At 34.4% G+C, this 15,422-nt stretch overlaps 1 protein-coding gene across 1 annotated transcript; it reads right to left on the bottom strand.

Annotated features, from left to right (window-relative positions):
- Window positions 1-292: 292 nt before the first annotated feature.
- LOC102804567 (uncharacterized) lies at window positions 293-14,789 on the bottom strand. Its single transcript, XM_006811905.3, has 4 exons — window positions 14,657-14,789; window positions 13,166-13,597; window positions 10,434-11,454; window positions 293-5,739 (listed from the first exon to the last, which is right to left on the bottom strand). Exons 2-4 carry the CDS (start codon window positions 13,553-13,555, stop codon window positions 4,964-4,966), a joined length of 2,187 nt encoding a protein of 728 aa, XP_006811968.1. The 5' UTR covers window positions 13,556-13,597; window positions 14,657-14,789; the 3' UTR covers window positions 293-4,963.
- Between the last annotated feature and the right edge of the window lie 633 nt (window positions 14,790-15,422).

Below are 15,422 nucleotides of genomic sequence, written 5' to 3'. Positions count from 1 at the left end.
TCAATACAACAACCTAAACTGTCTGAAAATTAAAAAAAATATTGTGAGTACCTACTTTTGAAATACCGGTAAGATAAACACAATATACATGTAGTTCAAACTAGCCTTCAAATTTAGTTTAGAATGGCAATGCACTTTTATACAACTACTACTGCGAATAATCATCGGTGTTTTCCTCTAAGGAATTTGCATGTAATTTCGATATATTCAAGCTCCTTCACGCTGCCGTAACATGTTCACATTCTTTTTTTCCTGCACGTCTATGTAAAGTGATGCAAACAGCAGACCTGGACATGATAAGTTGTCTATTTTAATAATTTGATCCAATCACAATAAACATGTTTACATTAGCATAAAATGAATTAAATAACAGTAATTTACACTTTATTCAATCCTATATATGATATAAAATGGCAAGAGAAATGTACATTTTCTAGAAATCATAATGCAAATTAGTGATTCAGTGAAAAAACTGTTCAACTCTTGAGTGTTTTTGGTAGTGTGGGTGCTTATTCACACGTTGTGTAAAACAAATGTTCTTAGTTTACTTCGCTGTCGACCAAAGCTTATCATAGTAGCAATTTTCTGTCATCAGCCATAGCCATCCACATCAACTTTTTACTTTTTCGACTTCTTGAAAACTACAAGCCCGATTGCTTATAAATCTTTGATAGAATAAAACGGTCGAGGAAAGATTATGAGATTCCATGAGGTATGTGAACTGGAACATACTTGTATAGTACATTAATTCTATAATTATGTATTTAAAAAGTAAAAAAAAATATTAACAGCTCACCTTATTTTGAGATCACAGTTGAAATCAACAATTGTATTGAATGAATACTATATATGACTACAACAAAATCTACACTTTGTTGGACATTTTTAGCAATATTAAACAAAATATAACATTTTTGAAAAATAACTTCTATACTTTTTCACCCAAATAAACCATTTATTTATATGCAAAATATTAGCAGTTGGCCTTTCATATCGTTGCATTCCATTACTGGACACGAGATGGGAACAACTTGAGATCTGTGATTGATCAAGAGCCAATAACGCTTACTAATTTAACCGCTACACCTGCGAAACGAACGTCTTTATGTTTGGCTGCAGTCACTGAGGTACATGACATCTGTAATGTTCTATTGTGGAAGTGAAAAGAGTTTAAGCGCGGCGGTCGTCGCGCAGCGCGTGTTTGAATTTTATGTAAATAAACAATGTATTTTACATGCGTTGTATACGTCGCTATGCGTCCCATATCGAACAGGACCCGGCACGACGACTGTCGCCCTTTAGGTTCTGCAACAATGACTTTCACAATATTTTGTATTCACAATTGCCATATCCTCAAATCGAGGATTCGTACAGTATGGATGTTCACAGTAGATGGCTGTAATAAATTAGATAGTATTGGCTTTGATCGGCAGACATTTGTAGATGCATGATATGTGAGGCACACACTGATATCTTGACACTTAAACAATGGTACACAGGCTTCTGAAAACTAATTTTTATGTTGTAATTATTAAAAGAAATATAAAGAAAACTAATTTTAAAATAAAATAAAAATAGTAAATGCATATAAATGCTTTGTAGTATGTAAAACCAACTGAACATCATTACCGTATTTGCCATTTACCAAAATCTGCATACTGTAAAATATTTATTTTCGCTTGGAATTAATTTTCGCTGAAGTAATGATTCAGTGAAAACAAAATCAAGCGAATATACCTTTTTTCCCATATTTTACATTCAACTCGCCAAAAATCAGTAAAAATAAATTCCATACAAAACACTCACTTTTCATCAAAAAATAATTCCAGCTATTAATCAAAGAAAGCTTAGAAAGAACTCCCATGTGCTGAGAGTATTGGAGACACATTAAATATAATTCGAAATTACTTAGCTGAAAACTAATTATGCAAATCAGAAAATTAATATGACCAGATTTGAGTGTAAAACTTATGAGGTCTGCGCAATGTAACAGAAAATCTATGTCTCCAAGTTTAATTGAAATGTGATTAGAACCAAAAAATTATGAATTATTATGCTTATTAGGGAATTAATATGAATAGATTTTTACCCCAAACTAATTAGGTTTGTACATTGTCCTAGAGCATCTTTGTACTAAGTTTCATTGAAATGGAATAATTAGTACTTTAGATATCAGTGTGAAAGCTTAAAATTGGTTAATTATGCAAATTAGGTAATTAATATGTACAGATTTTAACCCACAATTATTCAGGTCTGTCTATTGTCCTACAGCATCCATGTACATTCATTGATATGTGATGTATAGTACCGGAGATATCAGTGTGAAAGTTGGTTAATTATGCAAATTAGGTGATTAATATGCACAAATATTTACAGGAAACTAATTGGGTCTGCATAATTCTAGATTCATTGAAATGTGATGATTAGTACTTTAGATATCAGAAGAAAGCTGAAAATTAATTATGCAAATTAGGTAATTAATATGCACAATTATTTACCCTAAAACTAATCAGGTCTCTGCATAGTCCTAAAGGATCTATGTACCAAGTTTCATTGAAATGCGATGATTAGTACTTGAGATACCAGTGGAAAAGCTGAAAATTAACTAATTATGCAAATTAGGTGATTAATATGCACAAATATTTATCGAAAACAATCAATCTCTGCATAGTCCTTGAGTATGTAAGTACCAAGTTTCATTGAAATGTAATGCTCACTACTTATATCAAATGTTGAAAATTAATTAATTATGCAAATTAGGTAATTAATATGTACTGATATTACCACAAAAACTATCAGGTCTGTGCAGTGTCATATTACATCTATGTACCAAGTTTCATTGAAATGTGATGATTAGTACTTATATCAAATGCTGAAAATTAATTAATTATGCAAATTAGGTAATTAATATGAACTGATATTACCATAAAATCTATCAGGTCTGTGCAGTGTCATATGACATCTATGTACCAAGTTTCATTGAAATGTGATAATTAGTACTTGAGACATCAGTGGAAAAAACGAAAATTGACTAATCATTATGCAAATTAAGTAATTAGTATCCATGGATTATTACCAAAAACTAATCAAAACCTAGCATTAGTTCAGAGCATGTATGTACAAAGTTTCATCAAAATCCAATGAGTGGTTGTTTAGATATCAGTGGAACAATCATGGAACAGCTAAAAATCAGCTAATTAACATGCAAATTAGGTAATTAATATGCACGAATTTTTACCAAAAACTAATCAAATCTGCGCATATGTTCAGAGCATCTATGTACCAAGTTTCATCAAAATCCAATGAGTGGTTCTTTAGATATCAGTGGAACAGTCATAGAACAGCTAAAAATTAGCTAATTATCATGCAAATTAGGTAATTAACGAGCATGGATTTTTACCAAAACCTAATCAAATCTGCGCATTAGCCCAGAGCATCTATGCACCAAGTTTCATCAAAAACCGATGTATGGTTTTTGAGATAGCAGTGGAACAGTCGGACACACATACACACATACACATACACATACACACACACACACTAACTGCAAAGACTCCCATTATGTGCTTCGCACATGGGAGTCAAAAATAAAGTATTTCACAGTATATTATATGCCTGATCAATGAAATATGACTTATTTTGATCATAGACACACCTCCGTTATTTAGAGCACATACAATACAGTATTAAGAGAACGGAAAGATAATCATTGGAAACTTTTTTGGGGGGTAGAACTACTGTGCAAATTTTTCCCTTCACCTAGTCTTTCTCTCTTCACGTAATGTTGCTGTAAATTTTATTTGCTTATCTCTGTGTCATGTTTAGGATTTTTTTTTATATAACTCATATTAATTTTCTCATATTCCACCATCTAAACTACAAGTAATGAAGGATGACACACTACTGTAAAATGACTAATTTTCACTGGGTTTAAATATCACTGATTTACCATTTCAGGCATATTCAGTGGGTTTTAAATTCACGGTTTTATCATTTAGATAATTGTGTTCTGTGCTAAATTTTACATATTCACTGGGTTTAAATTTAGCGCATTTTCCAGTCAGCGAAATAAGCAAAATTAAAACCCAGTGAATAATTAACCCCTTTACAGTACAGTAGTGTTTCTATGGCAGGCCCACGTGGTTACGTAAATTTGTTTGGGCTGTGAATCAATGTTTAAACCTTTTTATGTACTTTTCTACAATTTCTTTGCTCATTTTAGAGTAAATTGTACAGAATTTAAATTCCCTCGCAAATCTTGATCAAAATGTTGCAGGTTTATTTTGTGGAAGGCAATAAATTGGTTTAAACGTAAATTGTGGAACTTATTTGAAAACTTAACATTTACATGTATTTATGCCAATAAAAAAATGTTCTTATTCGTTAGTTTGTTATGTATGTGTACGTAAATGTACTACTTCAGAGCCTTAAATACAGAGAGGCTATCATTTAATGATTTTTTAAGGCTGTATATACCAATACTGTATAATATTTTATTTTCGCTTGGAATTAATTTTCGATGAAGGGATGATTCAGTGAAAATAAAATCCAGCGAATATAATTTTTTCACTATATTTTACATTCAACTCGTCAAAAATCAGTTAAAATAAATTCCAAACAAAACACCAAAAAAATCTTTTCAGTGAAAATTAATTCCAGTTAAAATAAAGTATTTCACAGTATTTGAAAACTAAACATTTACATGTATTTATGCCAATTCGTTAGTTTGTTAAGTTATACCCACATATGTGTACGTTTATGTATTACTTCAGCACCTTAAATACAGAGACGCTAACATTTTACAGGTTTTAAGGCTGTATATACCAATAGTTGGATTTAATCACATTGTAACTTCAAAAGTCAGTTTTTGGTTTAATTTTTCCTTCACTGGAAAAAGCCATAAATGTATGTATGGCAAAACCTCATTAATCTATTCAGTTATTATTTTTTAGAGGTACACTGATTATAACACAGGTGGATTGACAATTGCAAAGGTTTCATCCTCAAAGTGATCGTTCACATGATGTGAAAAGTCATTCATGGAGACTGTGTGAGGGAAAAGAGCATAACAGACAGGACATTCTCTGGGTGCATTACCACCACTCTCTGTGATGTTTGGCTGCGTTTCATTCCTCCACAACTCATTCTGATTTGGAGGTGAAATATCATTACCTCCTGCATACCGAAGAGTTGCCAATGAATTGTCATCGATATCTGCAAATAGATTAGCAGGAATATTCTCCACTGGATTTGCCGGGTCGAAACCAATGTTATGCAGTTTTTCATCGTTTTCGTCAGTTTGGTATAAACCAGTTTGAGACAGTTCACTATCAACACCAATACCATCAGAAGGAGGTTTACTAAGCACAGAGAACTCAACAGTATCACTAATTTCATTCATTGAGCAGTCATAGTCAAATTGACGAGGTACAAGTTGACTTGGTCGTGGTTGGAAAGCATATTCATCTGGAATATACTGTGGAACGCCACCTTCTTTGTTATAACCTCGCCCCTCCCCATAAATATCTTGCTCATTTTCATCAAATCTTGTCAGTTGACTGTGTTGTTGGTCTGTGTTTCCTGATGGTGGATATTTAATATTCAGGTCAGATAAAGGTTTCACGGCGGCTTCCATCACTAATTTGTCGACAGTGATTTCTGTTTTTTGTTCATCATTTTTCTGTAGATTCAGACTAACTGGATCTGGGGGATATACCGTTGGGCCGCCATGCTGATCAACTAGAAATAAAATGACGGATATTATCACTATTTAAAACAAAGCTATGATCATTATCGGTATCTGGAATGTCAAACATATATAAAAATAAGAACATACAAGTGTCCTTTATATTTAATGTGAAGAAAAGAATACTGTCAACTTTAAATGCCTGAACATATAATAATTAAACCATCTGACTGTGCAAAGACATTGGAACAAAAATTCTCAGGAGCAGTCACAAATGCATGGCAATCTACATCACTTTTGAAATTTCTTTATGACAACATTCTAAAGGTGGACAGGATACACACTTACCTAATGCATTGGCATTCTAAGTGTGTACTAAAACACTATGACAACATTCTAGAGGTGGACAGGATACACACTTATCTAATGCATTGGCATTCTAAGTGTGTACTAAAACACTATGACAACATTCTAGAGGTGGACAGGATGAACACTTACCTAATGCATTGGCATTCTAAGTGTGCACTAAAACACTATGACAACATTCTAGAGGTGGACAGGATGAACACTTACCTAATGCATTGGCATTCTTAGTGTGTACTAAAACACTATGACAACATTCTAGAGGTGGACAGGATGAACACTTACCTAATGCATTGGCATTCTAAATGTGCACTAAAACACTGACAACATTCTAGAGGTGGACAGGATGAACACTTACCTAATGCATTGGCATTTTTAGTGTGCACTAAACACTATGACAACATTCTAGAGGTGGACAGGATCAACACTTACCTAATGCATTGGCATTCTAAGTGTGTACTAAAACACTATGACAACATTCTAGAGGTGGACAGGATACACACTTACCTAATACATTGGCATTCTAAGTGTGTACTAAACACTTAGGACAACATTCTAGAGGTAGACAAGATGAACACTTACCTAATGCATTGGCATTCTAAGTGTGCACTAAACACTTAGGACAACATTCTAGAGGTGGACAGGATGAACACTTACCTAATGCATTGGCATTCTAAGTGTGTACTAAACACTATGACAACATTCTAGAGGTGGACAGGATGAACACTTATCTAATGCATTGGCATTCTAAGTATGCACTAAACACTATGACAACATTCTAGAGGTGGACAGGATGAACAATTACCTAATGCATTGGCATTCTAAGTGTGCACTAAAACACTATGACAACATTCTAGAGGTGGACAGGATCAACACTTACCTAATGAATTGGCATTCTTAGTGTGTACTAAAACACTGACAACATTCTAGAGGTGGACAGGATCAACACTTACCTAATGCATTGGTATTCTAAGTGTGTACTAAAACACTATGACAACATTCTAGAGGTGGACAGGATACACACTTACCTAATGCATTGGCATTCTAAGTGTGTACTAAAATACTGACAACATTCTAGAGGTGGACAGGATGAACACTTATCTAATGCATTGGCATTCTAAGTATGCACTAAACACTATGACAACATTCTAGAGGTGGACAGGATGAACAATTACCTAATGCATTGGCATTCTAAGTGTGCACTAAAACACTATGACAACATTCTAGAGGTGGACAGGATCAACACTTACCTAATGAATTGGCATTCTTAGTGTGTACTAAAACACTGACAACATTCTAGAGGTGGACAGGATCAACACTTACCTAATGCATTGGTATTCTAAGTGTGTACTAAAACACTATGACAACATTCTAGAGGTGGACAGGATACACACTTACCTAATGCATTGGCATTCTAAGTGTGTACTAAAATACTGACAACATTCTAGAGGTGGACAGGATGAACACTTACCTAATGCATTGGCATTCTAAGTGTGCACTAAAACACTATGACAACATTCTAGAGGTGGACAGAATGAACACTTACCTAATGCATTGGCATTCTAAGTGTGTACTAAAACACTGACAACATTCTAGAGGTGGACAGGATGAACACTTACCTAATGCATTGGTATTCTAAGTGTGTACTAAAATACTATGACAACATTCTAGAGGTGGACAGGATCAACACTTACCTAATGCATTGGCATTCTTAGTGTGTACTAAAACACTTTGACAACATTCTAGAGGTGGACAGGATCAACACTTACCTAATGCATTGGCATTCTAAGTGTGCACTAAAACACTATGACAACATTCTAGAGGTGGACAGGATGAACACTTACCTAATGCATTGGCATTCTAAGTGTGTACTAAACACTATGACAACATTCTAGAGGTGGACAGGATGAACACTTACCTAATGCATTGGCATTCTAAGTGTGTACTAAACACTATGACAACATTCTAGAGGTGGACAGGATGAACACTTACCTAATGCATTGGCATTCTAAGTGTGCACTAAAACACTATGACAACATTCTAGAGGTGGACAGGATGAACACTTACCTAATGCATTGGCATTCTAAGTGTGTACTAAAACACTATGACAACATTCTAGAGGTGGACAGGATGAACACTTACCTAATGCATTGGCATTCTAAGTGTGTACTAAACACTATGACAACATTCTAGAGGTGGACAGGATGAACACTTACCTAATGCATTGGCATTCTAAGTGTGTACTAAAACACTATGACAACATTCTAGAGGTGGACAGGATGAACACTTACCTAATGCATTGGCATTCTAAGTGTGCACTAAAACACTATGACAACATTCTAGAGGTGGACAGGATGAACACTTACCTAATGCATTGGCATTCTAAGTGTGTACTAAACACTATGACAACATTCTAGAGGTGGACAGGATACACACTTATCTAATGCATTGGCATTCTAAGTGTGCACTAAACACTATGACAACATTCTAGAGGTGGACAGGATGAACACTTACCTAATGCATTGGCATTCTAAGTGTGCACTAAAACACTATGACAACATTCTAGAGGTGGACAGGATGAACACTTACCTAATGCATTGGCATTCTAAGTGTGCACTAAAACACTATGACAACATTCTAGAGGTGGACAGGATGAACACTTACCTAATGCATTGGCATTCTAAGTGTGCACTAAAACACTATGACAACATTCTAGAGGTGGACAGGATGAACACTTACCTAATGCATTGGCATTCTAAGTGTGTACTAAACACTATGACAACATTCTAGAGGTGGACAGGATACACACTTATCTAATGCATTGGCATTCTAAGTGTGCACTAAACACTAGGACAACATTCTAGAGGTGGACAGGATGAACACTTACCTAATGCATTGGCATTCTAAGTGTGCACTAAAACACTATGACAACATTCTAGAGGTGGACAGGATGAACACTTACCTAATGCATTGGCATTCTAAGTGTGCACTAAACACTATGACAACATTCTAGAGGTGGACAGGATGAACACTTACCTAATGCATTGGCATTCTAAGTGTGTACTAAACACTATGACAACATTCTAGAGGTGGACAGGATGAACACTTATCTAATGCATTGGCATTCTAAGTGTGTACTAAAACACTATGACAACATTCTAGAGGTGGACAGGATGAACACTTACCTAATGCATTGGCATTCTAAGTGTGTACTAAAACACTATGACAACATTCTAGAGGTGGACAGGATGAACACTTACCTAATGCATTGGCATTCTAAGTGTGCACTAAAACACTATGACAACATTCTAGAGGTGAACAGGATGAACACTTACCTAATGCATTGGCATTCTAAGTGTGTACTAAACACTATGACAACATTCTAGAGGTGGACAGGATACACACTTATCTAATGCATTGGCATTCTAAGTGTGCACTAAACACTATGACAACATTCTAGAGGTGGACAGGATGAACACTTACCTAATGCATTGGCATTCTAAGTGTGCACTAAAACACTATGACAACATTCTAGAGGTGGACAGGATGAACACTTACCTAATGCATTGGCATTCTAAGTGTGCACTAAAACACTATGACAACATTCTAGAGGTGGACAGGATGAACACTTACCTAATGCATTGGCATTCTAAGTGTGCACTAAAACACTATGACAACATTCTAGAGGTGGACAGGATGAACACTTACCTAATGCATTGGCATTCTAAGTGTGTACTAAACACTATGACAACATTCTAGAGGTGGACAGGATACACACTTATCTAATGCATTGGCATTCTAAGTGTGCACTAAACACTAGGACAACATTCTAGAGGTGGACAGGATGAACACTTACCTAATGCATTGGCATTCTAAGTGTGCACTAAAACACTATGACAACATTCTAGAGGTGGACAGGATGAACACTTACCTAATGCATTGGCATTCTAAGTGTGCACTAAACACTATGACAACATTCTAGAGGTGGACAGGATGAACACTTACCTAATGCATTGGCATTCTAAGTGTGTACTAAACACTATGACAACATTCTAGAGGTGGACAGGATGAACACTTATCTAATGCATTGGCATTCTAAGTGTGTACTAAAACACTATGACAACATTCTAGAGGTGGACAGGATGAACACTTACCTAATGCATTGGCATTCTAAGTGTGTACTAAAACACTATGACAACATTCTAGAGGTGGACAGGATGAACACTTACCTAATGCATTGGCATTCTAAGTGTGCACTAAAACACTATGACAACATTCTAGAGGTGGACAGGATCAAACATAAAACATTAACCATTCTGTATTGGTATTTAAAATGTGTTCTAAACATTCTAGAGGTGGACAGGATAGAAAAAACTTTTCTCACCTTCCTGCATTGGCATTGACAGTGGTCTATCATCCTGCAATGGTTTTGGAAATGTGGTACTTTGGCCGACTTGTTTCATGAGTGTCCGTAATATTTGAACCTGCTCATCCAACTGTTGCTTTGCTTTTGACATTTCAGTAGTGATTTCCAGAACATCTTGCATAACTTCATTGTCAACACAACTATCTCCATCAACGTTCCTATCGCCAAGTTTGCTTCTCACAACAGGCTCAATCGATGGCCTATCATCAACTGATTTAATATTTGCTAATTCAGTTTCAAGTTTGGTCACTCTCCATTTATACTCTTCTTCCATATCATGAAACTCAAATGCTAATTTCTCATACTTTTTCTTGAAATCAGACCCACTCACATTTGTCAGAGAGGTTTTCCTGTTTGCTGCAAGTTCTTTTTCCAGTGTCTTAATTTTCCATTTATATTCCTCCTCTTTATCCTCCATCTCAAATCCAAGTTTCAAATATCTCTTTTTGTAATCGTCTTTCTCACGCTGTTCTTTGACTATCATCTCATCCAACTCATTTAACTGTGTGGTGAGATTCTTTACTCTCATTGTTAACTGCTTGTTTATATCTTCGAGTTCTTTTATCTGTATTTCCATCTGCGCAATTTTTTTAGCATCGCCGTCTTTCTGTTGTGCGTGACTTTCTTTCTCTGTCTTCAGCTCACCACGTAAAGCATCTATTCTCTTCCGTAACCGTGGTAATTCATTCTGCAGAGAGTTCAACTGTTGGTGTACTATGTCTGATTCTTGTTTTCTGAGGAGAAGATCACTTTCATAATTTCGGATTTTGGCTTTAAGTTCCTGCTCTGTTTCACCTTGACTGGTATGTTTTTCCTTTTCAGCTACTTTTGGTAGAAGTACTGGTGTATCAAATCCACTGTCTACTATGTCTGTCTTATTTTGACTCACCACTGTACCGTTGGATGAAAGTTCCTCAAGTTGATTTACAATCCTATCATATGTTTCCTGATTCAATCCATGTTTTAGGGCACTTTTCATCTAAAAAGTAAATAGACAATATAAGTGTAAATCAGTCAAACAACTGTCATATAGGCCATGAAACAAAAAGTTGCATCATAAAAAATGTGACCATTCTGAAGTGTAATTTTCAGGAGCATCAACTGTTTCAACATGAAAAATTGCAAAGCATATTCAAAATGGGACTTTTAACCAATTATATTCACTAAAATAGAGTTATGAGATCGAAATCTGACAAAGGCATCTCTGCTTGGCATATCAATCAGTAAACTAGCAAGCAGTTTCAAAGAAATCAGAAGTAGCATTTTTACCAAAAACATTCACTAAAAATAGTGAATAGTTATCATGAAAAATTAGCAAACCTGAAAGAGACCGTCAACCAAAGATCAAACATTGAAACAATTAGACTGATGGTCTAAAAGAGTTAAGAAAAACAATTTATTATGAAGATTTGCTAAGTAGCATAATAGGGTTTAAACTACAATTAAAAGTTGTATGTACAAAAATGTATAATGTATACACGAATGTAATCTTCTCTATTTTCAAAACTGAAATCTACAATAATGTAAGCAACTGAATAAAAACAAACTTCAAGTCAGTTCAAGCTGAATTCAAATTTTGCACAACTGAGCATGTTACTACACATATACAATGCATTATGGGAGATATCTCCCATTGTATACAATACAAAACTACTGTCACCCTGGAAAATCACTAAATTATATGTCAATTTTTTGAAATTATTTAACAATGTCACTGATCAAATGTTCGGGATATGAGGAAATAATCTCAATATAGAAAACAGTAAATAAAATGTCAATTTATTTTTCATGACATTTCAGACATTCGAAAAAAGTCACTTTCGGTATCCAGATGGTATGAACTTATAATAATAATTAATAATGAAAGTATGATGAACCGGACGTATAATCTTCAGTTCGGCTCGAACTTTCTTAAACAAGCCAATAGCTGTGTTTTTTTGCCAATCTACTCTTACATTTCATCTACATTTTATTGGATAAAAGTTACCTTTGTGGCATCAAATTATGAATACAATGTGATTAAAAATATATATGTATATGCAAACAGTACCTGAGCAGTTACAAAATTAATATTTAAATGAAAATTCATGTCTTGGGAATTTAAATCATTATCATAAGTTTTTTTAGCGTATATAGCAATATTTTGTGTCCAAATCTGTCTACAATTATTCGCTTTTGGAATTAATCAACAGTATGTGAATTTTTTTGGATTACTGTCTGTTTTTTGAGAAAAATGGTAAAATAGTATACATAAAATTCATTTTAGAAGCAGTTTTCGTAGGCCACAATGAAAACACATTTCCTCGAATATGTAAAAATGAAGAAAATGATGATCTTTTTTCCTTTTGTGTAGCGTTACAAATTGATTACTGTGTGTTTACTCATACATTTGTGTATGGTAACACATACAGTGTTCCTTCTAAGCATATTTAACACTGAGTTAAGTTAAATATGACACTGACACAAATTAGGCTTAGATACAACACTGACCTCAAAGCTAATTTTGGCAGAGTAAGACGAAATAAATGGCAAAACACACATATTTATTCTAATAATTCAGCAATTTTAAAAAATAATTATTTATAAATGGTTCAATTAATGGAAGGATTGTTGTATACTATCGTGGCCACAAACAAATTTTCTTGATTTTTATGAATAGTTTGTGGTGACGATAGTACTGTCTACTTTACCTGTTCTGCTATTCTACTGATTTCATTCTTAAGAGCATTCACTTCTTGATTTTGTTGAGTAGTCATTATAGATACCTCTTGAATCAAAGACTGACGAGATTTCTTTGATTCCGCCAAATGTTTGGACAAAGTTTTTATCTTGTTCTCTGCATCTACCAGTTTTTTCTGTATAACTGTGTTAGCATCTCGAAGACAGCAGTAAGCAGTTTGAAGTGATTCACTGTTCTGATTTTGTAGTGTTGGTGAGTCAACAACAAAAACAGGAAATCCACTGCTTGGTTTTCTCGTATCAGGATCGGTTATTATACTAAAATCGTTATCAGAATAGTCAGGTGATTTTGCATTATTACTGGTCAAATCAATATTATCATTATCTTTAAATTCGGCCATAGTATATTATATTAACGCACAAACATACATCATTTACAGCCCCTGCAAAAAAAAAAAAAAAAAAAAAATTAATAGTTCAATATTTCCACAATCCTTTATCAGCCAACAGTGTTTAGAATATGTGAACAGGGACAAATTTTCAAGATATAGCTATCAGCATTTTTTCTTACCCACCTACGACAATGTTATCTGGCGAGCATGCGCAGTACAACAGTGGAATATCCCATCATTCATCAGTATTTCTAGGAAAAACTTATCAGCATGGGTAATTCCCTCGATAGTTTTCTATGTCACATACATATTTATCCCTGTCACATTTTTAAATAGGGTGTGATGTGCATGAAAATGCATGCATTTAGTTACTTCTTTTTGTTATACTTTTATTACAATTAGCTAAAATTGAGATGTAGTTTCACAATACGGCGTAATAAAGTTATTATTATTATTATTATCTTGTGAATGAAATGAAAATGTTTCTTGTTAATTTTTCAAATGACTCACTAGAGTAATAAACTGGTCATCTATGTTACAAATATTTGCATTACTACCCCACCCCACCCCACCCCACGCTCAGCTATTGGGTTTAAAATAATAAAATTTATAGTGACGACACACAGACGAAATATTTCAAAATATAATAAACTGATTAGAAAGTTTTTTGAAATGTGTTATACATTTTGTAACTGTTCGTGCACATTAGCTTACTACTTAAAGTGTTAAAACTATTTATTTCGGGCAAAGATTTTCAACTTTTTTTTTTCATTTCCTAACTTTATTACGACATGGACCAGAGAGCTCCCTGCATGGACGTACTAACCTAACGTCCATGATTATGACTTCGAAGCGGCGTGACAACGCGTGCTCATGTGATGGATACGTGACAAATTGTAAAATTGTCAGTCAGGTATATAAAAATAGGGGAAAAATGAATCATCATATTTGCAAGGGGTGAGGCAGGTTCAATGTCCGCATTAACATTCATGATTGACAAAATTCAAAAATTAGTCCACAATGTATCGATCAATTTCAAATAAATTTATCGCTAACGAATTATCGTATACTGAATGGAAAAGTGATATTTTCAGCGTCTAAAATTCTTACCGTTACATAGTGTATTATTAGTGATTATTTTCGACCTGCGAGGAGCGTCAGTTTTATCAGGAAATGCCACCCTCTACTGGGAAGCCTGATACCGAGCCTGCCAACAAACAACGACACAGAGCTGGGGAATCCCCTCTCTGCTGAAGTTAGCTACAGATTCGGATTCCGACTCAGATTCCAATATTGATTGAGAGATTCGGACTGGCTGAAATAAAACACATACGATCATGCAATTCTACTATCACCGTATCGTCTTTGCACAATTTTGCTTTTTAAAATATGCGCACATTGCGCAAAGAAAATACCAACACACCAGGTGTCTAAAATTCAATTTACTACTAAGTCAATTACATTTTTCATTATTTTCTCTTTTTAACAAAACACATATGTTTTAAAACAACCAAGTAACAGAAACTAGAATCACATAAATACTGAAAACAAAAAAGATGTTTTCAGGAAATGTAGTGCTACTGTAATTTATTATAATACTACGAACCGAATAAGAATCTGAAAATGATTTGGAACCTGAATCGGAACCTGAATCGGAACCTGAATCGTTGAGGGCGAGCGTGAAGTTGAGGAAGGGATTCAGATTCACGTCAGATACTCGTCAATTCACGTACGAATCTGATTAAATCGATTTATAAACTTAAACTTCCAAACTCTCAATGTGCATAACATACTTATATAATTTCTAGTGAAACTCCTAATCTAAAATATCAATTATGATACTATGCAAATTACATTTTAAACAATTCTGCACGAA

The sequence above is a fragment of the Saccoglossus kowalevskii genome, chromosome 21, assembly GCF_978046115.1.
Source record: "Saccoglossus kowalevskii chromosome 21, keSacKowa6.1, whole genome shotgun sequence".
NCBI lineage: Eukaryota > Metazoa > Hemichordata > Enteropneusta > Harrimaniidae > Saccoglossus > Saccoglossus kowalevskii.
The sequence above is the reverse complement of the archived record's forward strand: the minus strand, read 5'-3'. Positions and strand labels throughout refer to the sequence as shown.